Source organism: Urocitellus parryii, chromosome 3, assembly GCF_045843805.1.
Source record: "Urocitellus parryii isolate mUroPar1 chromosome 3, mUroPar1.hap1, whole genome shotgun sequence".
Lineage (NCBI taxonomy): Eukaryota > Metazoa > Chordata > Mammalia > Rodentia > Sciuridae > Urocitellus > Urocitellus parryii.
Genome location: NC_135533.1, coordinates 210,795,948 through 210,819,827, shown reverse-complemented (window position 1 = coordinate 210,819,827; position 23,880 = coordinate 210,795,948). Strand labels below are relative to the sequence as shown.

At 49.5% G+C, this 23,880-nt stretch overlaps 1 protein-coding gene across 1 annotated transcript in view; it reads left to right on the top strand.

Annotated features, from left to right (window-relative positions):
- The window catches only part of Ldlr (low density lipoprotein receptor), a 40,675-nt gene extending 17,024 nt beyond the window's left edge, over positions 1–23,651 (top strand). Inside the window, exons 5-18 of the mRNA XM_026399791.2 lie at positions 2,446–2,568; positions 4,728–4,850; positions 5,766–5,885; positions 6,295–6,420; positions 9,191–9,362; positions 9,449–9,676; positions 12,746–12,864; positions 13,285–13,424; positions 14,748–14,889; positions 15,032–15,184; positions 15,833–16,003; positions 19,635–19,712; positions 20,854–21,011; positions 21,764–23,651. Coding sequence (XP_026255576.1) covers positions 2,446–2,568; positions 4,728–4,850; positions 5,766–5,885; positions 6,295–6,420; positions 9,191–9,362; positions 9,449–9,676; positions 12,746–12,864; positions 13,285–13,424; positions 14,748–14,889; positions 15,032–15,184; positions 15,833–16,003; positions 19,635–19,712; positions 20,854–21,011; positions 21,764–21,799 — 1,889 coding nt within the window. The 3' untranslated portion in view covers positions 21,800–23,651. The remainder of the gene's footprint in view (positions 1–2,445; positions 2,569–4,727; positions 4,851–5,765; positions 5,886–6,294; positions 6,421–9,190; positions 9,363–9,448; positions 9,677–12,745; positions 12,865–13,284; positions 13,425–14,747; positions 14,890–15,031; positions 15,185–15,832; positions 16,004–19,634; positions 19,713–20,853; positions 21,012–21,763) is intronic.
- Positions 23,652–23,880: the final 229 nt, after the last annotated feature.

The following is a 23,880-nucleotide window of genomic DNA, read 5'->3' as shown; positions in this document are numbered from 1 at the left end:
ATTGATGTGGCTGTGTCACTGTAGTATGCTGATTTTGAGTTCTTTGGGTATAAACTGAGGAGTGGGACAGCTGGGTCAGATGGTAGTTCCATTCCAAGTTTTCTAAGGAATCTCCATACTGCTTTCCATAGTGATTTATAACCCATCTCTTTTTTTGGGGGGGGGGCAGGGGTGCTGGGGATTGAACCCAGGGCCTTGTGAATGCAAGGCAAGCACTCTACCAACTGAGCTACAGCCCCAGCCCTATACCCCAGCTCTTAGAGGTTCCACCACACTGGGTTCAAGCTTCCAGCACAGTAACCCACGGGAGACAGACCACATGCAGAACACCACAGGAAGCGAGCTGCAAGTTGCAGTATTATTGACCCAGAAAGAATCCTGGGTTTCAGGCCTGGTTGGTAACGACTAAGCTTTGTGACCTTTGGCTGAGCACTTGACTTCACTATGCACTGGTTGCACCTGATAGGGTTGGGCAACTGCATCGATCTTATAGGCTTTGATTGGGTTCCAGGGCCACCAAGTGCAACTTTCTGCAGTGGTAGCAATATCCCAGGACCCTGCATGGCCAGTGTGGCATGTTCACCTGGCGAACAGAATTTTGAACTTTACTGAATTTTGTTTTTTTAATATATAAGTTGCTGATAGACTTTATTTTCCTTATTTATATGTGGTGCTGAGAATTGAACCCAGTGCCTCACACATGCTAGGCAAGCGCTCTACCACTGAGCCATAACCCCAGCCCAACTTTACTGAATTTTAAGTAATTAAAAGTTAAATAGCTATACGTGGTCCGTGGTTTGTGTGTTGGAGAGTTCAGATAAAAAACGTGACTCTGGATCTAGCTCAGTGTTTTGGTTCCTTAAACACGTTGGTTAGCTCCACTGTGTATCCAGACTTCGTTTTCCTGGGGGTTTTCGTAGTGTTCAGAGTTAAGCACTGTGTGGGTGTAGCTACGATGTTTGGTTTTGTTGGTGCCGAGCATTGAACCCAGGGCCTTGTGCAGGCTAAACAAGTCCAGAGCTTCACCCCCAGCCCTACACTGATTTTTAAAGTCACATTTTATGAAATGATCGATAGCATTCTGTATGATTTATTGTAAAACTTGACAGAAACTCATTTGTCCCCCAGAATTCATGAGCAGGCTTCCTCCACCCCTCGTTACAGATGGGGAAACCTTGGCATAGAATGGCCATTTAACCTTACCCTGAATTCAGACCATGAAAGCCAAAATCTCCTTTTCAACCATTTCAGCCATCAGGTTTATGTTTTGATATAGGCACATTCAGGCTTGCTTTTTTTTTTTTTTTTTTTCCTAATGCAAAGATATATTGTGAGTTAAAAATTTGAGTTCTGGCTGGGTGCACTGGCACACAACTGTAATCCCAGCTGCATAGGAGGCTGAGATGGGGGATCCCAAGTTTGAGGTCAGCCTCAGCAACTTAGCAAGACTGTGTTCCAAAATAAAATAAAATGTGGGGGGTCGCTCAGTGGCAGAGCACTTGCCTAGCATGTGTAAGGCCTCAGGTTGAAACCCCAGTATCTCCCCCCAAAAGTTTAATTTATAAGTTATACAGAGGAAAAGATTAACAACAATAGCTAATAATAGAATAATTATTATACAGTAGCAAAATTGTCACCATCACCATTCTAGTACTCTGGGAGCATTATTCAGGAAAATAAGGATTAGTTGAATAAGAACATTGCAGTACTGTGACAGTTGATCTGATAACCGAGGTAGCTGTTTAGAGACCATCAGGCTAGTAGCATATACAGCATGGATACACTGGAAAGAAAGATGGCTCACTTCCTGAGCTAGGTACTATGGGATGGCACAAGGCTTCATTGTGATACTCAGGGCACAATTTAAACCTAAAGAATTGTTGATATTTATAATTTTTCCATTAATATTTATTTATTTATTAGTTCTAATCAGTTACACATGACCGTAGAAAGCTTCTTCCATTTATCAGACACAAATGGAGGAGAATTTTGCACTTCTGTGTGAAGTAGAGTCACACCATTTGTGCAATCATACATGTACCTAGGGTGATGATGTCCGCCTCACTCCACCATCTCTCCTACCCCTTTTCCATCTCCCCCCTCCCCTTTGCACCATCCAGAGTTCCTCCAATTTATCCCATGCCCCACCCCCCCATATGGATTAGGATCCACTTATCATAGAAAACATTCATCCCCTGGATTTTTGAGATGAGCTTCTCCTGCTTAGCATGATATTCTCCAACTCCATCCATTTACCTGCAGATGCCATAATTTTATTCACAAGTAATATTCCCTTGTGTATGTGTGCCATTAATATTTTGAGACTGCAGTTGAATGTGTGGCTGAAACTATTGAAAGGAGAACTCTGGACAAAGGCAGAGCACTGTGTTTCTTTCTCTCCAGTTGCCCCTCCGTGGAAAATCAGAACATTCTTTTCTTTCTTAGCTGTGGCCACCTGCCGCCCTGATGAATTCCAGTGCTCCGATGGGACCTGCATCCATGGTAGCCGGCAGTGTGACAGGGAGCATGACTGCAAGGACATGAGTGATGAAGTCGGCTGCATCAATGGTGAGCCGAGCCCTGGTTTCCCGTTAGCATCTTTCAGTGCTTTGCTGTTTGTAAATGTTGGGGGACTGTGGGTCTTAGATGAGGGACAGCACCCACCTGCTCACTGCACTAGCTGTGGGTTGTTGGGCAAGTGGCCTGATCCTCCTTACCCTCACCCCCGCTGATCTGGAAAATGTGCATAAGGATAGCTGTGACTTCAGGACCCCATGCGCACAGACCTCTGTCTCGGAGATCACAGTTGTCTGTAAGATCCAATTTCAGCTGGCTGCGATGGCGCACGCCTGTCATCCCAGCGGCTCTGGAGGCTGAGGCAGGAGGGTCGTGAGTTCAAAGCCAGCCTCAGCCACTTAGTGAGGAGGCCCCAAGCAACTCAGCAAGACCCTGTCTTTAAATAAAACACAAAATGGGGCTGAGGATATGGCTCAGTAGCCAAAGTGCCCCTGAGTTCAGTCCCCAGTGCCCGCCCACCCCCCAAAATAAAAAGATCCAGTTTCACTTGTGAAGCCCTTCCCTGTATCCACGAGGTGGCTCTCCTCCTGGAAATGCCCTCAGGAGACTACTGTGTCCTGCACTAGGCTCTGCACTGGGCCCTGAGCACCATGGAGCAAGACACTGGGTGCCACGGGAGATTCCTCAGTGTGAGATTCTTTTTTCTTTCTTTTAAATTTATTTATAGCAAGATACACACCATACATAATGAGCATCTCAGGCTTTTTTTGTTCTGTTGTGCTGCAGATTGAACGTAGGGCCGTGGCACATGCCAAGCAAGCACGTAGGTATTTCTAACTGTGCAGCTCGGTGACATTAAATACATTCACATGGTTGTGCAGCCATCGTCACTGTCCATCTCCATCTTGCAAAACTGAAACTCTGTCCCCATTAATCACTAACTCCCCATCCTCCTCCCCAGTCCCTGGCACCTGCCATTCTACTGTCTGTCTCTGTGGGTCTGATGACTTCGTGGACCCCCTGTGAGTGGAATTGTGTAGTAGTTGTCCTTTTGTGACTGGCTTATTTCACTGAGCATGTCTTCAGGGTCCATGTTCTAGTCTGGGTCCAGATTTCTTTTTGAAGGCCAAATAGTATTCCATCGATGGTGCTGAGGAATCCTATTGCATTCGCCCCTTGATGAATCCTTGGGTTGCCTCCATCTTTTGGCTGTGGAATAGTGCTGCTGGGAATGTGGGGGTACACCATCAATGACTTTAACCTGGTGGGGTAGCCACATGGTGGAATATGCCGCCAGGAAATGAGGCTTCAGCCACCAGCATTCACACGGGAGAACCTTACAACCTTACTGTTGGATGAAGAAGCAGTTTGAAGATTATGAGGAATCATTTTATAAGCCTCAAAAACAAACTAAATCATACCCCATGTTTTTCCCTGAAGTATTAATGAAGTGGCTGAGAACGCAGCTCAGGAGTTGAGTGTTTACGTGACATGATGAGACCCTGACCACCAAAAAATAAAAATAAAAAAATAAGGAAACGATAAAGCCAAGATTCAGGATTTTTTTTTTTTCTTTTTTTCAGGGCCAAAGGCCGAGGATGTAACTCAAGGCCTTGCATGTGCTAGGCAAGTGCTCTGCCACTGAGCTAAATCCCCAGCCCCAGAATTCAGGATTCCTTTGAAGGGTAGCAGGATGGGTCAAAGCCTGCTAGAATAGTCTCCATTAGAGAGTTGGCAGAATTTTACCATAAAGCACCAGATAATAAATATTTTTGGCCTTGCAAGGTTCAGAGTTTCTGACACAACTACGCTGTTTCATACTCTGAAAGCAGCCACAGACCTTCTGTAAATGAATGGGTGTGGCTGTGGACCAATAAAACTTTATTTAAATAAACAAGCAGTGGGCCATTGTTGATCCAGGGCCCTCAGTTTACTGACTTCCTGCTCTAGGTGACATTCTCATTTTAGAACTGGGTGTTAGGTTCTCAGTGCTCAGTAACCAATTACTGGGCTGGGTGTAGCTCGGTGGTAGAATGCTTCTAGCGGATCTAAGGCCCTGGATTCTGTACCCAGAACTGACAAAAAATTATCATGTTTTACTAACGGATACATTCATATTTATTCTTGTGTAAGAGAATTATTATGCTGTAGAGGGTTAAGCAAGCTCCTGCAGCTCAGATGCACCTGACTGTTCTCTTGGACTCTCATAGTGACACTGTGTGAGGGGCCCAACAAGTTCAAATGCCACAGCGGTGAATGCATCCCCCTGGACAAAGTGTGCAACTCAGCCAGAGACTGCCGGGACTGGTCGGACGAGCCCCTCAAGGAATGCGGTGAGTCCCAGATGTGGGCGTCTTGGGGAGTTTGTGGAGAGCCAAGGTGGGGGAACTCAGGTGGAGGGGACGGGAGGCCCACCCACTGTAGCTCTAGGGCTCCTGTGCATCCTTAGCCCCAGGGAACTTCCACTCAGGGCAGGAGAGACGGGGCCATATGGGGCACAGTAGTGCATGCCTAGAATCCCAGCTGCCCAGGAACCCAGGCAGGCAGGTCCCAAGTGCCAGGTCAAGGCCAGCCTGGGCAACATCGCCAGACCCTGTCTCAAAATACAGAGGAAAGCACTGGAGATGCAGCTCGGTGGTGGAGCTCCTGCCTCACCGTGGGCTCCACGGAGACCTGCCCCAGCCCCAGCCCCACTGGTCTTTTTTTTTTTTTTTGGTGTAGGGAATTGAACCAAGGGGCCCATTCCCACTGAGCCACACCCCGGCCTTTTTTAATTATCATTTTTGAGAGTCACTGAGTTTCCCTGGCTGGCCTTGACCTTGTAGTCCTCCTGCCTGAGTCCCTGGGATTGCAGACCTGTGTCACTGCGCCCTCTGGCCACATGAACCATTTTGAAGTGTATGTTTGGTGGCATTGAATGCATTCACCCAGGTGTGACCACCCATCCCCCTCCCTAGCACGTTTTTTCATTTTCAAAACCAAACCCCTGTCCTCATTCACCCACCGTCCCCGCCCCAGCACCTGTCTCTGTGGATCTCTCAGGAGTGGGATCCTCAGCACCTGGCCTTTGGTGACGCGTTTCCTGCCATCAGCACTCTGTCCCCAGGGCTCTCTGTGTTAAACGAGTGACAGTGCCATCTCAGTGCTCTCACGAGTCAGGCTGTGGCACCCCTCCGCAGTGGCAGGGGTGGGGGAGTGAGAGGCTCGAGACTCCAGGGTGACCAGTGTGTGTCCTTCCCCCGACGCAGGGACCAACGAGTGCTTGGACAACAACGGGGGCTGTTCGCACATCTGCAATGACCTCAAGATCGGCCACGAGTGCCTGTGCCCCGCTGGCTTCCGGCTCGTGGACCAGCGCAGATGCGAAGGTGATTGCTGAGCAGGGCCGAGCTCTGGGCCTCCTCGGCCTTGTGCCCACCGAAGGCTCTGCCTCAGTCTCCCGGTCTGTGAAATGGGTGGGACGGCAGTCCCCAGCTGCTGGGCGGACGCTCCATGGGTGGAACCCTGGGCACAGACTGACCCGTCAGTAACCATTCGACTCCTCGGAGGAGCTTCCCTCCGGGCTTCACCGTTAGGAAATCTCTGCTGACGCAACTCTGCCCTCTGACCTGGGCCCCTGAAGTGAACGGTGAGGTCGGGTCACTTTGGGAGATGACAGTCACTTTTTTCTTTCCCAGGTGGGATGGGTTGTCCCTTAGCTGCCACTGGGGTGCTGGTTCCATCCCTCCATCTGCCACCCTCAAAGGTGACACCTCATGTGTCTCTGTCTCCACTCAGATATCGACGAGTGTCAGGACCCTGCCACCTGCAGCCAGCTCTGTGTGAACCTGCCGGGCAGCTACAAGTGCGTGTGCCAGGAGGGCTTCCAGATGGACCCCCGCACCCAGGCCTGCAAGGCCACCGGTGAGCACGGAGGCCGCGCTGGGCGGCGTTTCCTCACCTGAACTTTGCACAGGGTAAAATCAGCAGGGACCTCTGGCAGGTGGGACTCGGGCTTGCCAGGAACCTGCCACGTGTGACCAGGGGACAGCATGCAGGACCCAGCCCTGCCAGCTTAATAGCAACCAGGGCTCAGCTTCCAGGACAAGTTAGGGATGGATTTCAGGGGGCAAAGGGTGGAAAGCCATGGCATGAGCTGCCCACGCCCCCTCCAGCTGTTCTTTTGTGGGGGACTGAACTCAGGGGTGCTTTGTCACTGAGTCACATTCCCAGCTCTCTTTATTTTTATGTTGAGACAAGGTCTCACTTATTTGCTTAAGGCCTTGCCGCGTGGCTGAGGCTGACCTCAAGCCTGTGACCCTCGTGCCTCAGCCTCCTGAGTCACTGGGATTATAGGTGTGCACCACCATGCCTGCCTGGCTCCTGCTCTTTTTTTTTTTTTTTTTTATATTTATATCTTAGTTGTAGCTGGACACAATACCTTTATTTTATTTATTTATTTTTATGCGGTGCTGAGGATCAAACCCAGGGCCTCGCACGTGCTAGGTGAGCTCTCTATCGCTCAGCCACAGCCCCAGCCCTCCAGCTGTTTTTAATAAGAATGTATCTCAAGGAAACAAAATTTATTTAAAACAAAGACCAAAACAGAATAGCACATCATGGAACAAAATGGTAGAAATCAAGTCATCTCTCTGTATCTGTGGAGGACTGATTGGGTCCAAGACCCCCTGCAGCTACCAAAATCCATGGAAGTTCAAGGCCCTTGTGAACTAACTGTTATATAATGTTTTCATAGAACCTGCACATCCCACAGAGACTGGAAATTACCTCGAGATGACTTAGAATACCTAATACAATGTTAGTGCTGTGTGGGTGTTTATTCCACTGTTTTGTTTAGGGAATGAGATAAATAATAATAATAATAATTTGCGTTTGGTATAGAGGCATTTTCACCCCAAATGTTTTCAATCTACAATTGGTTGAACCTGAAGATGCAGAATTCACTCCTACAAAATAAGGATTTCCTACAAAAGATGGATTTCCTTTCCATCTTTTTTTTTTTTAATTGTTGATGGACCTTTATTTATTTACCAATTTTTATGTGGTGCTGAGGATCGAACCCAGTGCTTCGCCCATGCTAGCCAAGCACTCTACCAATGAGCCACAACCTCAACTCTCTTTTCTATCTTGAAGTTTGGGTTATAATCATTGCTGCGTGTCCATTCTTAGAATCCCCTTCATCCAGGGATCCCTTGCTTGCATGTGCAAGTGTCCTGGGGGAGTTGAGTTGTCTGCACATGCAAAGGCCCTTTGCTTCATGCTCTGTTCTAGCAATCTAATTACAAGGAGGTGGATTTTGCAGAAATAACAGCCAGGCTCAGTGACACAGGCCTGTAATCCCTTAGACTTGGGAGGCTGATGCAGGAGGATTGCCAGTTTGAGGCCAGTCTCGATGATTTAGCAAGACCCTGTCCAAAAAGAAATTTTTGGAAAAAAAAAAAAAAGAGACCATCAAATAAAATTTGAAAAATTTTTAATTTTAAAGAAAAACGTATAAAACATTGGGCTAGGGATGCGGCTCAGTGACGGAACACCTGCCTAGCATGCATGAGGCCCTGGACTCTGTCCCCAGCACTGGGGAATAAAAGGGAAAAAAAATTAGTAAAAAAATAAATTAAAAATTAAGGCTGGGGGTAAAACTCGGTGGTAGCACACCCCTGGTTTTAATTTCCAGTATTAGGGAGAAAATAGGAAGAACTTTTTACGAGCTGCCTCTGTCTACCTCAGGGCCTTCACCGGCATATTAGTGGCTGCTACCCCTGTTTCCATGGCTCTCGGCCTCTGCACCTCCCATGTGCTTCCTGGTTCTGCTGGGGTGGTGGGAGGATGTAGTTCCTCAACATCCCTAACAGCGGGCCCACAAAATCCCTCAGGATTGGAGGTTGTGCTCTGAACTCCTTTGTGATCTTAGCATTTGTACAGATGTAAAGATTTCAGTGGAGTTGAAGTAGAGACTTGGGAAGGGCCGTCTTGAGAAGTCCAGTTGCAAGATATAGTTGGTTTGTTGGTGAATATTGGTGTCACGGTTAGGGCACAGCTCCCAGAATTGGGCAGACCTGGGTTTGAATCCTGGCTCAGTCACCCACTAGGTATGTGATCTTGGGCAAATCACTTTCCCTCTCTGAGCCTCAATCTGCTCATCTGTAAAGAGAAATTAACTAAAACCTGCTTCACAGGAATATAAGGATTCCATTAAAAAACCTAGTAAACATTAGGCAAGATCATTACTTTTTTTTTGTGTTTTTTTTAATGTGCCAGGGATGGGACCCAGGGTGTCTATGGGCAAAGGCATGAATGGGTGAGGTCCTGTGAGCAGGCTCAGGATTCACAAGTGTGAATCATTTCCATGCAGTCTGGGGCCTGGCACTATCTTAGGTTGCCTGGTTCCTGGCTCTGGAGTGACTAGGGCAGGCAGATGTCAGGGTTCCCATAGCCGAGGTGGTGGCGATGTGGGCTGGTGAGTTTGGCCCCAAAGTGAGTCATTTCCTATTTCTAGGAGTTGGCTACCCCTAGGTGGGGCTTTCCCTGCAGGGTGACCGAGACCCAGGTGTGACTTGCCTAGTACACGGGGATTTCCACCCTGCCACTCTGGGTGTGCCTCTCCGATCCAGCCACACCCTGCAGAGGGACAAGTGGGGTCTCTCACCACCCTGCCCGCCCTGCCCTTCCCCAGGCTCCATCGCCTACCTCTTCTTCACCAACCGCCACGAGGTGAGGAAGATGACCCTGGACCGCAGCGAGTACACCAGCCTCATCCCAAACCTCAAGAACGTGGTTGCCCTGGACACCGAGGTGGCCAGCAACAGAATCTATTGGTCTGACCTGTCCCAAAGAAAGATCTACAGGTGAGCCTCGGCCCCTCCGGCCTGCCTGACCCCCAGGTGAGGAGGGGCCCCCCTGGCCCTGACGGTCTGCCCTCCTCCTGCCTTAGCACCCAGATTGACAGAGCCCCCAGCTTGTCCACCTATGACACCGTCATCGGCAGTGACCTCCATGCTCCTGATGGGCTGGCTGTGGACTGGATCCACAGCAACATCTACTGGACCGATTCTGTCCTGGGCACCGTGTCCGTGGCCGACACTAAGGGCATGAAGAGGAGAACGCTGTTCCAGGAGATCGGCTCCAAGCCGAGGGCCATCGTGGTGGATCCCGTCCACGGGTGCGTGCTTACGACGGTGGGGGGTGCGGGGGAATGAAGGGTGAACATGCAGGACCCAGAGCTGTTTAGGCCGCTGTTTAGGCAGTGTTTGCACCCGAGAGAAGTATGGGGTTGTCCTGCGCTGTGGACAGGAGGTAGAATCAGGGCCTGTAGTTGTCTGTAAAGAAACAGGACCAGGCACAGGGATGCATGCCTGTGATTCCAGCAACTTGGGAGGCTGAGGCAGGAGGATCACAAGCTCGAGGCCAACCTCAGCCACTTAGTGAGACGCTGTCTCAAAATTTAAAAAAGGGATTGGGGACGTAATAAGGCATCAATTGTAAGGCATCCCTGGGTTCAAGCACCATTTTCCCCCCAAAATAAATGAAATAGGAGCCCAGAGTTGTCAGACTGTCCTGTCTGCCTTTGGGGGCCACAGGGCTGGAATTCTCATGACAGTATCCTATTACCTGACATGGAAGCAGACCCTGTGATAAAAATTCAAAACCAGAAATTAAAATAGAGATGTTCTTGGTGGCACGTGGCTGTAATTCCAGCTACTCAGGAGGCTGAGGCAGGAAGGTGCAAGTTCAGGGCAGCCTCAGCAATTTAATGAGACCCCCCATCTCAAAATAAAATAAAAAAGGCTGGGGCTGCAGCTCAACGGTAGAGCCTTACTTAGCATCTGCGAGGCCCGGGTTCCATCCCAGGAACCGCAAACAAAGAGAAAGAAAGAAAATTAAGTGAGAAATTAAAAAAAACAAATTTGCTTAAGTATTTGGTGTCAATCTCCTGGGCCAGGATAAGGTTAGAGAGGGAAGACATGAAGGTCCTTCTTTAAGTTGGTTTTGGGCAGCCCTGTGTTTACGAAGCTCTGGCAGAGGGTGGCTGGGTGAAGGTCACTACCCTGTGAAGATCAGGAGCCCGTGGCTGACTCAGCACCTCAGCCACTGACCAGTGTCCCCTGGCAGAAAGCATTGCCCCTGTCCCCTGCCCACTGCATATTCTGCCCAGTAGGCTCCCTCTGCCACCTGGCATGTGACAGGACTCATTTCACAATTGCAGTGGGGTGTTGGTAATCTGGGTGGCACCCTGTCCTGGTACCACAATTGGAGGTGGGGGTACATTTGGCCCAGTGCAGAGGATGTGGGAGAAGGTGCACTTGGCTGTCCTCCTGTGGCATCTGCAAGGGCAGGTCAGAGAGTGGCTGGGCGGGCAGAGCCTGTGGGTGAGGGCGGAGTCAGGCTGGGCCTGGATCCATCCACAAAGAAACATACCCAGGCTGTGGGCGCCTGTTGGATGGAGGGGCGAGGCCACCTGGGTTGGCCACACAATCTACAGGAAAGAAGGAGAGAGCGTGCCAGTCCCACTGCACTCAGGCACGAGTAGTGTGCAGACGTGTGTGTACAAAGTGCCCGCTTAACCACGGGTGGTTCATTCCAGGACCCCCATGGATGACTGAAACCATGCTCAGTACTGACCCCTCCCTTTTCCAGGACATACACATCTGTGATGAAGTTCAAATTTCAAATTAGGCACAGAGAGATAAATAAACTAATAAATAATAATAAGATAATTAGAACAATATACTATAATAAACTTTTGTGAATGAACGCATCCTTCTTGCAGTGATATGAGATGATAAAATTCCTGTGTGAAGGGCCTAGGGTTGTAGCTCAGTGGTAGAGAGCTTACTGTGCACGGTGAGACACTGGGTTCGATCCTCAACACCACATAAAACTGATAAATAAAATAAGGTTTTAAAAATTCCTATGTGGGGACTGGGGCTGTGGCTCAGTGGTAGAGTACTTGCCTAGCAGGTGTGAGGCACTGGGTTTGATCCTCAACAACAAATAAAATAAACACATAAAATAAAGGCATCTACAACTACAAAAAAAAATTTTTTTTTAATTCCTATGTGAAGAGATAGGTGAATAATGTAGGGATTGTGACATGGCATTAGGCCACTGTGTAAAGGTTACTTATACAAACACTGACACCTTAATAGTTGATTTGATAATGAGACAGCTACCAAGTGACTAACAGGTGGGTAGTATATACACTGTGGACACACTAAACAAAAAGACAATTCATGTCTCCAGCAGGACAGGGCATGATGGTTTGAGATTTCATCACCTTACTCATAAAAATCATAGGAATTGTTTCTTTCTGGATTTTTCTATTATCATTGACTACAGAAATCACAAACATGGATAAGGGGGAACAGCTATATTTTGCTCTCTTGTTTCTTTTTACTCAAACAAATTATGCATTTCATTCTCTACTAGCTCTGCAGTTCCCATGTCTGAGATCCTTCCTGTGAAATGTGGTTTATTCACTGGATAGGCCATGTTTTTCTGTGGGATTAATTTGTAGAATTGGATAACATGTCAAAGTATATATGCACAGAGAGCATTAAAAAAAAAAAAATTGCCTGGCCTGGTGGCCCACACCTGTAATCCCAGTATCTCAGGAGGCAGAAGCAGGAAGATCACAAGTTCAAAGCCAGCCTCAGCAAAAGTGAGGCACTAAATAACTCAGTGAGACCCTGTCTCTAAATAAAATACAAAATAGGGCTGGGGATGTGACTCAGTGATCCAGTGCCCCTGAGTTTAATTCCTGGTAACAAAAAAAATAAAAATAAAAATAAATTATGTTGTGTAAATTTTACCACAATTTAAAAGTTAAAAGAATATTTAAAAGGCAAGAAAAATATTATGAACTGAGGTGCATATTCCAGAGCCCCCTCCCTGATTTTAGCATCAGAATCTCCTGAAACTACAGATTTTTTTATTGTTGTTTTTTGACTTTTTTTCTTTCTTTTTTTTTTTTTTTATCAGTTCTGGGGATGGAAACCAAGGCCTAATGAGGCTAGGAGAGGGCTCCACCACCAAGCCACACCCCAGCCCCACGCAAACACTCTAAAGTCCCTCCTGGCCATTTTGGGAGGAAAAAAGAAAAGAATCTGGAGTCCCCAGTGGGGCCTTATCCAGAGCCTTGGCTCCACTTAGGCAGACTCTCGCCTTCGGTGTTGGCAGGAACCTGTCCTGAGGAGCATCCTCATCTCTGTTTTCCCTATTGTCCCCCCAGCTTTATGTACTGGACAGACTGGGGCACCCCTGCCAAGATCAAGAAAGGGGGCCTGAATGGTGTGGATGTCTACTCGCTGGTGACAGAAGACATCCAGTGGCCTAACGGCATCACACTGGGTACGTTGAAGGGATGCTTGGCCCCACCACAGTCGGACCCCATCTGGGGGACACAGTAGTGGCCAGTTGCTCCCACACAAGCCCACCAGCTCCCTGAGGTTTTATAACCCACAGTTTTCCCTCCTCCTGACCTGGGGACGTCAGCATGTGCCACGAGGCACTGGGGCGAAAGTCACCGTGTGCCCTTCAGACTCACGTGGTTGGGGCTGCTTCTCTGGGAGCTTCTTTTCTACTCTTTCTATGGGGGTTTCTTCTAGGGGGAGCAGAGTGGCCCAATTCCAAGGCTGCACCCTCCACCCAAAAATGGACAGTGCCCTGGAATTTTCTAGAATTTTCTGGCCTATCTGATGATCCTCTCATTCTTGCTGCTGGCACCGGGCATCTGCATGTGACCGCCCCTTGTCCATCTGTGCATTCCAGATCTCTCCAATGGCCGTCTCTATTGGGTAGACTCCAAACTCCACTCCATCTCTAGCATTGATGTCAACGGGGGGAACCGGAAGACCATCCTGGAGGACGAGAAGCGGCTGGCCCACCCCTTCTCCTTGGCCATCTTTGAGGTGAGACCTGGAAGGAATTCACAGCTCATTTTTCACTGATTTAACTGTCGGAGGTTTAAGCTTGTGGGTAATGGTGGGCACGCCTTGTCTAGTTCCTCCAAGCAAAGACTAACTAGGAAAGCTGCTCTTGACCGAGGAGAGGTCTTAGAACTGAAGATATGTCCGTTTTCTTCTCAACAAATGTGAGAATGGGGACAGGTCAAGTTCCTAATAGAGCCATAGGGGGAAAACCTGCTCTAAAGAAATGATGCTATATTTGTACCCCCACGTTCATAGTGGCATTATTCACAATAGACACAAGGAGGAAGCAGGCCAGGTATCCACTGATGAGTACATGAGCACAGTGCAACCCATGCGCACAGCCTTCAAAGGAAGAAAATCTTGCTGGGCATAGGGGCGCATGCCTGTAATCCCAGTCCTCTGGAGGCTGAGGCAGGAGGATCGTGAGTTCAAAGCCAGCCTCAGCAAAAGCGAGGGACTAAGCAACTCAGTGAAACCCTGCCTCTAAAATAAATACAGAATAGGGCTGGGGATGTGGCTCAGTGGTTGAGTGCCCTGAGTTCAATCCCCAATATCAAAAAAAAAGGGAAGGAAATTTTGATACTTACTCCATTGGGGAGGAGCCTTGAGGACATTATGCTCAGTGAAATAATCCCGTTGTCCACTGATAGCAGGGAGCTAAATAGGCAAATTCACAGACAGGCAGGAGAATGGTGGGTGCCAGAGACCGGGAGTGGAGATTAGAAATCTTAATGGGGACAGAGTTTGAGTTTGATGAAAGTTCTAGAGATGGATGGCAATGCTGGTTTTACAATGAATGTGCTTAACACTGGTGAATTTTACACTTAAAAATAGTGTTGATGAGCTGGGCATGGTGGTGCACACCTATAAGCCCAGTGGCTTGGGAGGCTGAGGCAGGAGGATCGCGAGTTCAAAGCCACCCTCAGCAACTTAGCAAGGTGCTAAGCAACTCAGTGAGACCCTGTCTCTAAATAACATACAAAATAGGGCTGAGGATGTGGCTCAGTGGCTGAGTGCCCCCGAGTTTAATCCCTGGTTTCCCCCACCCCCCAAAAAAATAGTGGCAGTGAGGACCAGGGTGCAGCCACGTGGAAGAGCGTATGTTTAGCATGCACGAGCCCTGGGTGCTACCTAGCATCGTCCCCCGAGGAAAGCCCAAAATGGAAATGTGTTTTGCCGTGATTGATGCTGTGACCTAGTATTGCTTCTTCCCCCAAAGCCCCAGAGGTTAAGAGGGAGCGGAGGTCTGTGTCCTGTCCCAGTGACTAATGGGGTGGATCGTCTTCCTTAACCCCCGTACAGGACAAGGTATTCTGGACCGACATCATGAACGAAGCCATCTTCAGCGCCAATCGCCTCACAGGCTTGGATATTGATTTAGTGGCAGAAAACCTGCTGTCCCCCGAGGACATTGTCCTGTTCCACAACGTCACACAGCCGAGAGGTAATGATGGGCAGGCTGCACGCCACCGACCCCCACCCCTGAGAAAGACACTTCCCTGCTAGTGCCCTGGAATTTTCTAGACCTTTCTGGTCTCTGATGGTATCTCATTCTCCCCTCATCTTTTTTTCTTCTTCTTCCCCAGGTGTGAACTGGTGTGAGCGGACAGCCCTCCCCAATGGTGGCTGCCAGTACCTGTGTCTGCCAGCCCCGCAAATCAACCCCCACTCCCCCAAGTTCACCTGTGTCTGCCCAGATGGTAGGCTGCTCGCCAGGGACATGCGGAGCTGCCTCGCAGGTAGGCATGGTTCTTCCAAGCCTTGCTCTGCTCATCTGTGCTCTGGGAGAGCAGGGCATCGTAGGTCACGAAATGTGGCTGAGTTCTGGAAGCTGGGAAGTCCCAGAGCAGGGGTGAGGGACTTCTTGCTGCATCATAACATGTGGGGGCGTCACACAGTGAGACAGAGGTCACACTGTGACATTGCGCTCAGCTTTCTGGCCCTTTTGTGTGTGTGTGGTACTGGGGGTTGAACCCAGGCTCTATCACTAAGCCACATCCCCGCCCCCAATTCTTCCTCTTCTTATAAAGGCACCAGTGCCATGGGGAGGTCCCACCCTCATGACCTCATCTAATCCTACTCACCTCCCGGAGGCCCCATCTCCAAATCCAGTTAACAGAGCAATTCTGGAGTGAAGTTCCCAACGTACGAATTGGGGGGACACGGTGAACCCACAGCAGGGGCCGAGGTGTCCCTAGGCCTCCCCAACACCTGCAAACCTGGTGTCCCACACATGGCGCTGGAAGAGCAGCACAGACAGCCATGGGTGTTTACATCCCGTGCCTCGGTGGCTGGTGGCACTCGCTGCCTACTTGTCATGAGGGCCACAGAGCCATCGGAGTGGTGCTCAGGCCCGTGGCACTCAGGAAATGCCTGTATTCCCGCAGAGGCGGAGCCTGTAGTGACCACCCTGGGGCCGTCCACCGTCAGGCCCAGGGTCAGCTCCACAGCCAGGAGGCCCAAGCCCACAGACCACCGACCTGCTTCCAGCGCCCCCTGGCGGCCTGCGGCTGTTCCTGGGCTCACCACCGTGGAGTCGGCGACCTTGTCCCACCAAGGTAAAGGCTGCGCCCACCCTGACTCCCACTGTGGTGAGGAGGATCCAGATGGGCCCCTTCAGTGGCTGCGAGCGACTCGGTGAAGAAATGGAGTGAGGGTGGAGTCCTGGGCCCGCAAGGATGATCCCTAATTTGAACCCTCCCTATCAAAGGGTTCTGGTGGCACTATCTGCCCATCTCCTGGGGATTCAGTGAGCTGAAACGTGGGGAGAGCGTGTGCTGTTGACCCTGAGCTAGACGAGGACTGGGACCAGGAATCCATCCCGGGGCCATGGAGCTATAATACCAGTCACTGGGAGGCTGAGGCAGGAGCATCGCAAGATCAAAGCCAACCCTGCAACTGAGCGAGAACTTGTCTCAAAATAAAAAAAGGATTGCCCCTGGGTTCCATCCCCAGTACTACAAAAAAACAGGAAACAACTCAGAAATCCAATAATAGTTTACTGCAGAGTTTTTTGGTGCTGAGATTTGAACCAAGGTCTCACACATGCTAGGCAAGGCCTTTTGTTTAGTTTTTAATTTAATTTTGTTATTATTATGTTTTTAATTATTTTTATTTTATTTTTTACCTTTACTTTTGTGTGGTGCTGAGGATCGAATCCAGGGCCTCGCACATGCTAGATGAGTGCTCGACCGCTGAGCCACAACCCCAGCCCTTATTATTATTTTTAAGGGTCTTACTAAGATGCCGAGGCTGGCCTTGAATTTGTGAGCCCCCTGCCTCAGCCTCCCAAGCCACTGGGATTGTAGGTATGCGTCATGTCCTTTTGTTGCGGGAGGGATGGAACCTCAGGCATACTGAACGCATTTTATCACTGAGCTCCATCCCAGCTCCCAGATTTTGTCTTCTTGAAAATTTGGATGATTTTTATTCATCATGGAGTTTTTGCATCCATTATGGTATTTAAGAATAACATTAAAATAATATTGCAGCTGGGTGCTGTGGTGCGTACCTGTCATCCTAGCGGCTTGGGAGGCTGAGGCAGGAGGATCATGAGTTCAAAGCCAGCCTCAGCAAAGGCGAGGCACTAAGCAACTCAGTGAGACCCTGTCTCTAAATAAAATACAAAATAGGGCTGAGGATGTGGCTCAGTGGTAGAGTGCCCCTGAGTTCAAGCCCCGGTACCCCCCCAAAAAACAGTATTGCATTTTAGTTGGCCTTCTATGCTACATCTACATTTTCAGATTCAATAAACTACAGATTGAAAATGTTTGGAAAAAATAATTACATCTGTACTGAACATATATGGATATTTTCCTTGTCATTAGTCCCTAATGGTACAGTATAAAATTGGTTTAGAGGGCTGGGACTATAGCTCAGTTGGTGGAGTGCTTGCCTTGCATACACAAGGCCCTGGGTTTGATCCCCAGCACCAATAACATTTACATTGTATCAGGTATTGTAAGTCATCTAGATATGCTTTAAAGTCCACAGGAGGATGTGCCCAGGTGACATGCAAATAACACCTTATTTTATATAAGGGGCTAGAGCATCCTTGCATTTTGGTGTCTGCAGAGGGGATGGGGTAAACCTGGAACCAACTTCCATTGATGCTCTACTGAGCTTTTTGGCTCCACCTTCCGTTTTGTGGCTGTGGCCAGAGCCTGGCTGTCCTCACCCCACCCAGTGTTGGAACCCAGCTGGTCAGGGAATTAATCAGTAGCTTATCCATTTATCCAGCAGGGGGTGCCCACCCATCATCAGCTGCAGAGAAACAGAACTCAGACTCTTAGGTCAGGAAAAAAAGCACATCACCAAGTTTCAGATCTTTCTTTTAAATTTCCTTTCACAGTAGCTAAAGGCTTTGTTCAGCCATTAAGGAGATAAAACAGGAACTCCTGTGCCTGAGGGAGGCCGGGAAACCTTTTTGCTTGGTGGAAAGGGGAACTCCTAGAAAATACCCCCTCAAGCCTGGTGCAGTGGCGCACCTGTGTAATCTCAGCCAGATGAGAGGGAGGTTTGCAAGCTCAAGCCCAGCCTGGGCAACTTTGCAAGACTTGGTCTCAAATTTAAAAAGGGCGGTGGATGTGGTAGAGTACCCCTGGTTTAAATCCATGGTCCCAGGGCGGGGGGTGGGAGGAAACTTCCACCAATAACCTCACCGAACATTAAGAATGCATCAGTGGATTTAGGACCCTCTGCCATCTCAGAGATGTTTCATCAACGTGAAGCTAAAGCAAGCTTTCTACCTCTGAGGTGAACCTCTCGATCCTAGAAGACACTTCTCTTTTTTTTTTTTGGGGGGGGGGCGGTGCTGGGGATTGAACTCAAGGCTCACACATGCTAGGCAAGCACTTTACTACTGAGCCACATCCCTAGCCCCTAGAATTTTACTTGACCTGATTCTTTACAACCCGAATTTTACTCGACCTGTTCTTTCACTATATCGTCATGTTCTGCATTTGTGGATTCCACCAACCGAAGATTGAAAACTTTTGAATCTCAAGATGTTGGGCGTGGTTGTGCACACCTGCAGTCCCAGCGCCTGGGGAGGCTGAGGCAGAGCATCACAAGTTTGAAGCCAGCCTGGGCAACTTAGAGATCTTGTTTCAATAATGAAAAATAAAATTGACTCAGTGGTAAAGTACCTCTGGGTTCAACGCCCAGTTCAACAACAAGAACAACAAAAATTTTAAATTGTATCTGCCAGGCACGATGGCACACACCTATAATCCCAGCCACTTGAGAGACTGAGGCAGGGGGATTGTAAGTTGGAGGCCAGCCTCTGCAACTTAGTGAGGGCTTTGGCAACTGAGTGAGACCCTGTTTCAAAATAAAACATAAAAAGGGCTGGGGATGAGGCTAAGTGGTAAAGCACCTCTGGGTTCAATCTATTGAGCACATACAGACCATGCTTTTCCTCATGATTATTCTCTAAACAATAGAGGACAGCAACTGTGTACAGGAGTATTTTCATTGTATCAGGAATTGCATTGTCCCTTGAGATGATGTAAAATACATGGGAGGTATATGCTATATCAAAGTGTCTACATCTATTCTTCTGCCGTGTATAACTAATTAGAACAAATAAATTAGGGCTGGGGTTGTAGCTCAGTGACAGAGCGCTTGCCTAGCATGTGTGAGGCACTGGGTTTGATCCTCAGCACCGCATAAAAATAAACAAATACAATAAAGGCATGATGTCCATCTACAACTACAAAGAAACTTTTTTTAATTAAAAAAAATAAAAAATAAAATACATGGGAGAGTGTGCATATGTTCTAGGCAAACACTACTCCTTTTTTTAAAAAAAAAAATTTGTTATAAATAAATGCAATATCTTTATTTTATGTGGTGCTGAGGTTGGAACCCACTGCCTCACACAGCTAGGCAAGCGCTATACTGCTGAGCTGCAGCCCAAGCCCAACTACGCCCTTTTCTATAAGGGAGTTGGGCATCTGTGAATTTTGGTGTTGGTAGAGGTTTCGGGAACCACTCCCTGTGGGTGCTGAGGGCAGCTGTGCTCATGAGTAAGCCAGCATGGCCTGACTTGAACTTGGGAGGGCCTCCATGTTCCCTTGAACTTGAACCGGCTGATGGGATGTGTCAGCCATTCCTTTGCATGACCATTGGCTCTGCTATGTGATGCCTTTCGTATCTGGGCCTCACTGTGTCCCTTCTTCCCCGCAGTCCTGGCTGACGTTGCCGACAGAGGGAAGGAGGAGAAGCCTCGGAGCGTGGGGGCTCTGTCCATCGTCCTGCCCATTGGTAAGCACGGCCCAGCGCAAGCCCCCTGTGACCCCTGCTGGGCCCCTCACCTCCCTCAGGCATGGAGCAGCCCACCACGTGGCCTGTTCACCACCTTGACCACTGGCTATCACCTACTTCCTCTAACCCAGCCACAGCCCCAGCTTCATTCATCTAACCCATATAATTAAGCACCGACTGTGTACTGAGCCCACTTCCAGACCTGTACTGGGGACAGAGCCAGGAAGCAACGTCTTACCCCTTGGGACTGCCAAGGAGCACAGTCAGGCAGCCGAGGTGCCAGCTAGGGAGAGGGCAGCCTGGGTAGGTGCACCCAGGGGGCCTCAAGCACACCTGAGGATTCCGCTGTGCCAATGCGGGCGTTTGCAGGTGACCTAACACTGTCCCTCTTGCCCCTGCTAATAACAGTGCAGTGACCTTTCTTTTTCTGAGGAAATCCTGTTGAGGGGGCCCTAGCACACTTGCAGAGACCCATGGCCTGAATTTTGGTGCCCAGTTGTGGGTTGACAGACATAGCAGGTCGGACCCTCCAGACTGGGGGTCACACCCACCTGGGGTCTTCCCAGCAGAGCCCAGGCCTCTAGAATCATAAAATCCAGGCAGAGTGAGCCCTTGCCTGTCCCCTGGATCCACTGAGGTTGGCACTGTGGGACCCAGGGACAAAGGCAGCGGTGCTGGGGCTGCCCCATTCAGAGAGCAAGGAGCTAAGCGTCTCCCAGCACTGGCTGTGCAAGAGACAAAGAGCCACCTGCCCCTCTCACTGACCGAGGCCAAGTGAAGTGGCCACAGCTCAGCCTAACGTGCTTGAGGCTCTGCATTCCACTCATCTCTGCAAAAAAGAAGAGTGAATTGTGGCTCCATATGTGGAGGAAAATCCCATTTCTAAAAAAGCAGTTCCCCAGTGTGCAGTTAATCGCAGAAGAATCGAGGACAAGCAGCTACCTCTGGCTCGAGGTTCATCCCGTGGCGTCAAGTTAGAGCTGGGTCCTGCCTGCGCGGGGTTTCCCTTTGAACGAGGGAGGGCTGCTTTGCGTTCAGAACAAAACCGCTGTCAGGTCCGAGGCCTGGTGTTGTCTGTGCCACTAAGCAGGTCCCAGTCTCGGGGCCAGCCACGTGACAAGGCCACTCTCCCCTCCCACAGTTCTGCTCGTCCTCCTCTGCTTTGGGGCCTTCCTGGTCTGGAAGAACTGGCGGCTGAAGAACATCAATAGCATCAACTTTGACAACCCCGTGTACCAGAAGACCACGGAGGACCAGGTCCACATTTGCCGTAGCCAAGACGGCTACACCTACCCCTCGGTGAGAGGCTTAGGGAGGCCGGAGCCTGGGGCCCCCGCCAGCCCCTGGCAAAAGGTCCTCGGGGGCCAAGGCAGGCCCAGGGTGGACTCTTATGTCCATGTGCCCGCTCAAGCCTACCAAGCATTGGGCCTTCCCCTCAGACAGCTGGGTTTCTTGACCGGGAGTGAGAGGGACATCGGATGAGCAAATAGAGGAGTCAGCTGGTGGTAGAGGAAAAGAAAGTCAAGGGCCAGGGTGCGGCTGAGTGGAAGAGGACTTGCCTACCAGGTGCAAGGCCAGAGGACGGCAGAGAAGGGTTTTGAGGGGTTGGGAGCAAGGGGATGTGATTTTAGATAAGGTAATCCAGAGCAAGCTTCTCTGAGTGGAGAATGTGCGGAATGCAGAAGTGGTCAGTGCAGCAGCCCTGAGGTAGGACAGTGCCTATTGGTTTGAGGCCCATGTGGATGGACTGGAGAGAGTGGGAGGAAGTGAAGGCAGGGAGGTGATAGGGTAGACCCCAGGAGGATCTTGTGGGCTGCAGGGAGGACTCTGGAGTTCCCTATGAGTGAGGTGGGAGCCATGGAGGGTTTTGAGCAGAAGACTCCCATCAGGTTTTCACCAGCGCCCTCTGGTGGCTGTGCAGGGAAGGGACCGTCAGGGACCAGGGTGGAGTCGTCATGGGCCTGGTCTGGGAGGTGAGAAGTAGGTGGACCCTGGCCATGTTTACTGAATGTTGGACTGATCATTTCCGGTGTTTACCATCTTGTTGACAGAGACAGATGGTCAGCCTGGAGGATGATGTGGCGTGAACAGCTGCTGAGAGCCCAGTCCCTTCCCGGAACCTGTTGCCACTCATGGGCAGGAAGGACACTTTCTCCCGGGGCCCTTGACCACTGGCTGTCACCTACTTCCTCTAAACCCTTCTGGCACCCCCAGGGCTTCCGTCTCCTTCAGAGTCAGCAAAGACCTAAGGCGCCGCTGGCCACCAAAGCCTGGTGCCTGTCTGCCAGAGCTTTGTTTTATATATTTATTCATCTGGGAGGCAGAACAGGCTTCTGAGAGCGCCGCGGAGCGGGTTCTGCTTGGGGTTTTGGTTTTTTCTTTCCGGATGAAGGAGGAAAAGACCCGAGGAGCCGGGATGCGTCTTAGTTCCTCTAAGTTCAGCCCTTTTCTTTCCTGCATCATAAAGAAGCAGAGGACGGTGGAACACAGGAGGAGAGGCAGCAAGTGGCTTGGAACACAGGTGTCCCAAGGTCCCAGGCACTGCCTCATCCACCCCCAGCCCTCACCCCTCCACACTCCGCCTCCCTGCGCCAGAAGGAGCCTGACCCTGAAGGGGAAGGGCACCCCCTACTGCTAAGGCAGCACCGTCCGCCCTGTCCCTCGCCAAAGCTTTGCCAGTTCCCCAGGAAAAGCCTGAGTCACCAGTCGCCCTTAATACTCGTGAAGTGCCTGAAACACCCGGTTACCTTGTTCCTGGGGACGCCCTGCCTCCGCCCTCCGTGACTCTGCCAGCCCAGGTGTGGCTGTCGCTGTACTGCGCCCTGATCCCGCCCACGGGAGCCTGCGCTTCGCTTCTTTTGATCTCCTCGCACTTTTTCAGTTCAGGGTTGTACATTGTGTAAATGTGACATTCTTGTTATTTTGCACTGTTTTCTGTCACGTGTGTTGGGGTGGGATCACTGGCCGGAGGTGGCCCGTGTTGGTGAATGCAGGAGAAGATGCATGTGGAGGAAAGAAAAGGTCAGATCACTGGGGACTGCTTCAAAGCCATGATTGCCAATATTTGGAATAGGCAAACCCTCCTGCATTATTATTTTTTTTTTTCCTTTTTGCCAGTGCAGAGGGTTAAACTCAGGATTTTATACAAGCCAGGCAAGCGCTCTGCCCCTGAGTTCCCAGGCTGCTTGCTTTATTTTCTTATCATCTGCCAGGTCACTTCTATGCAAAAGTCCCAGAGCCATTAACCTCCCTGTCTGATCCTCAAAGGCTGCGCAGGAGAAACTCACAGCCTTTCACCCTTTAGAGAATCTCCTCTAGGTCATTTGATGGAACTTGAAAAGCCAGGATTCTTCCTGAAATGGCCACAAATTTTATCATTGCATGGTTGCAGGGATGAGTCAAAGAGACAGGGGCAGCCTCCCGTGGATCCCCACACAGAGACATCTGAAGGGACTCTTACTGGCTCAGTAGCAATGATCAAACACTGTGACTCCCGTAGGAAACTGTGCTGGTCTTTTCTTTCTGAAGCATGTAAATAGATCCCTGTGCAGCTGGTAGCACTTGTGGTTATGTTTGCACTTTGTATATTTTTGAATGTTATCATATATATATATATATATAAATTATTTATTTTTGCAAACCCTGTTTGCTGCAATCGTTGGTGACATTTCTAGGGGCTCTGCATTAGGGGTAGTGGTCTCTGAGATGCCTCGTCTTTATGTACAAAGATTATTCACACGGACTGGACCGTGTAGCTTGTTTCAGGAGAGTGACATCCAGGTGTCCTTGTAATTGCTTCAGGGGTATGGACACTTGCTTTTTAAAACACTGTATAGAATGTTGTTTTTTTTTGTTTTTGTTTTTGTTTGTTTTTTAATAGCCTGAATGTCTTACTGTGATCGATTAAATTTCTTAAATGAGCCATCTGGCTAAACCTGATGTGGTATTCCTCTATTTGCTTTCTTCCTTCATTGAGTAGTGGACTTATTTCTTAAATGAGCCATCTGGCTAAACCTGATGTGGTATTCCTCTATTTGCTTTCTTCCTTCATTGAGTAGTGGACTAGAGTCCTCCAGAGAAAGATCCAGAAAGGAGCACAGAATGGGCTGCAGCCTTCATGGAGTGCTGTGGGTGATGTCACGCTCACTGGTGATTTCATACTCCACCA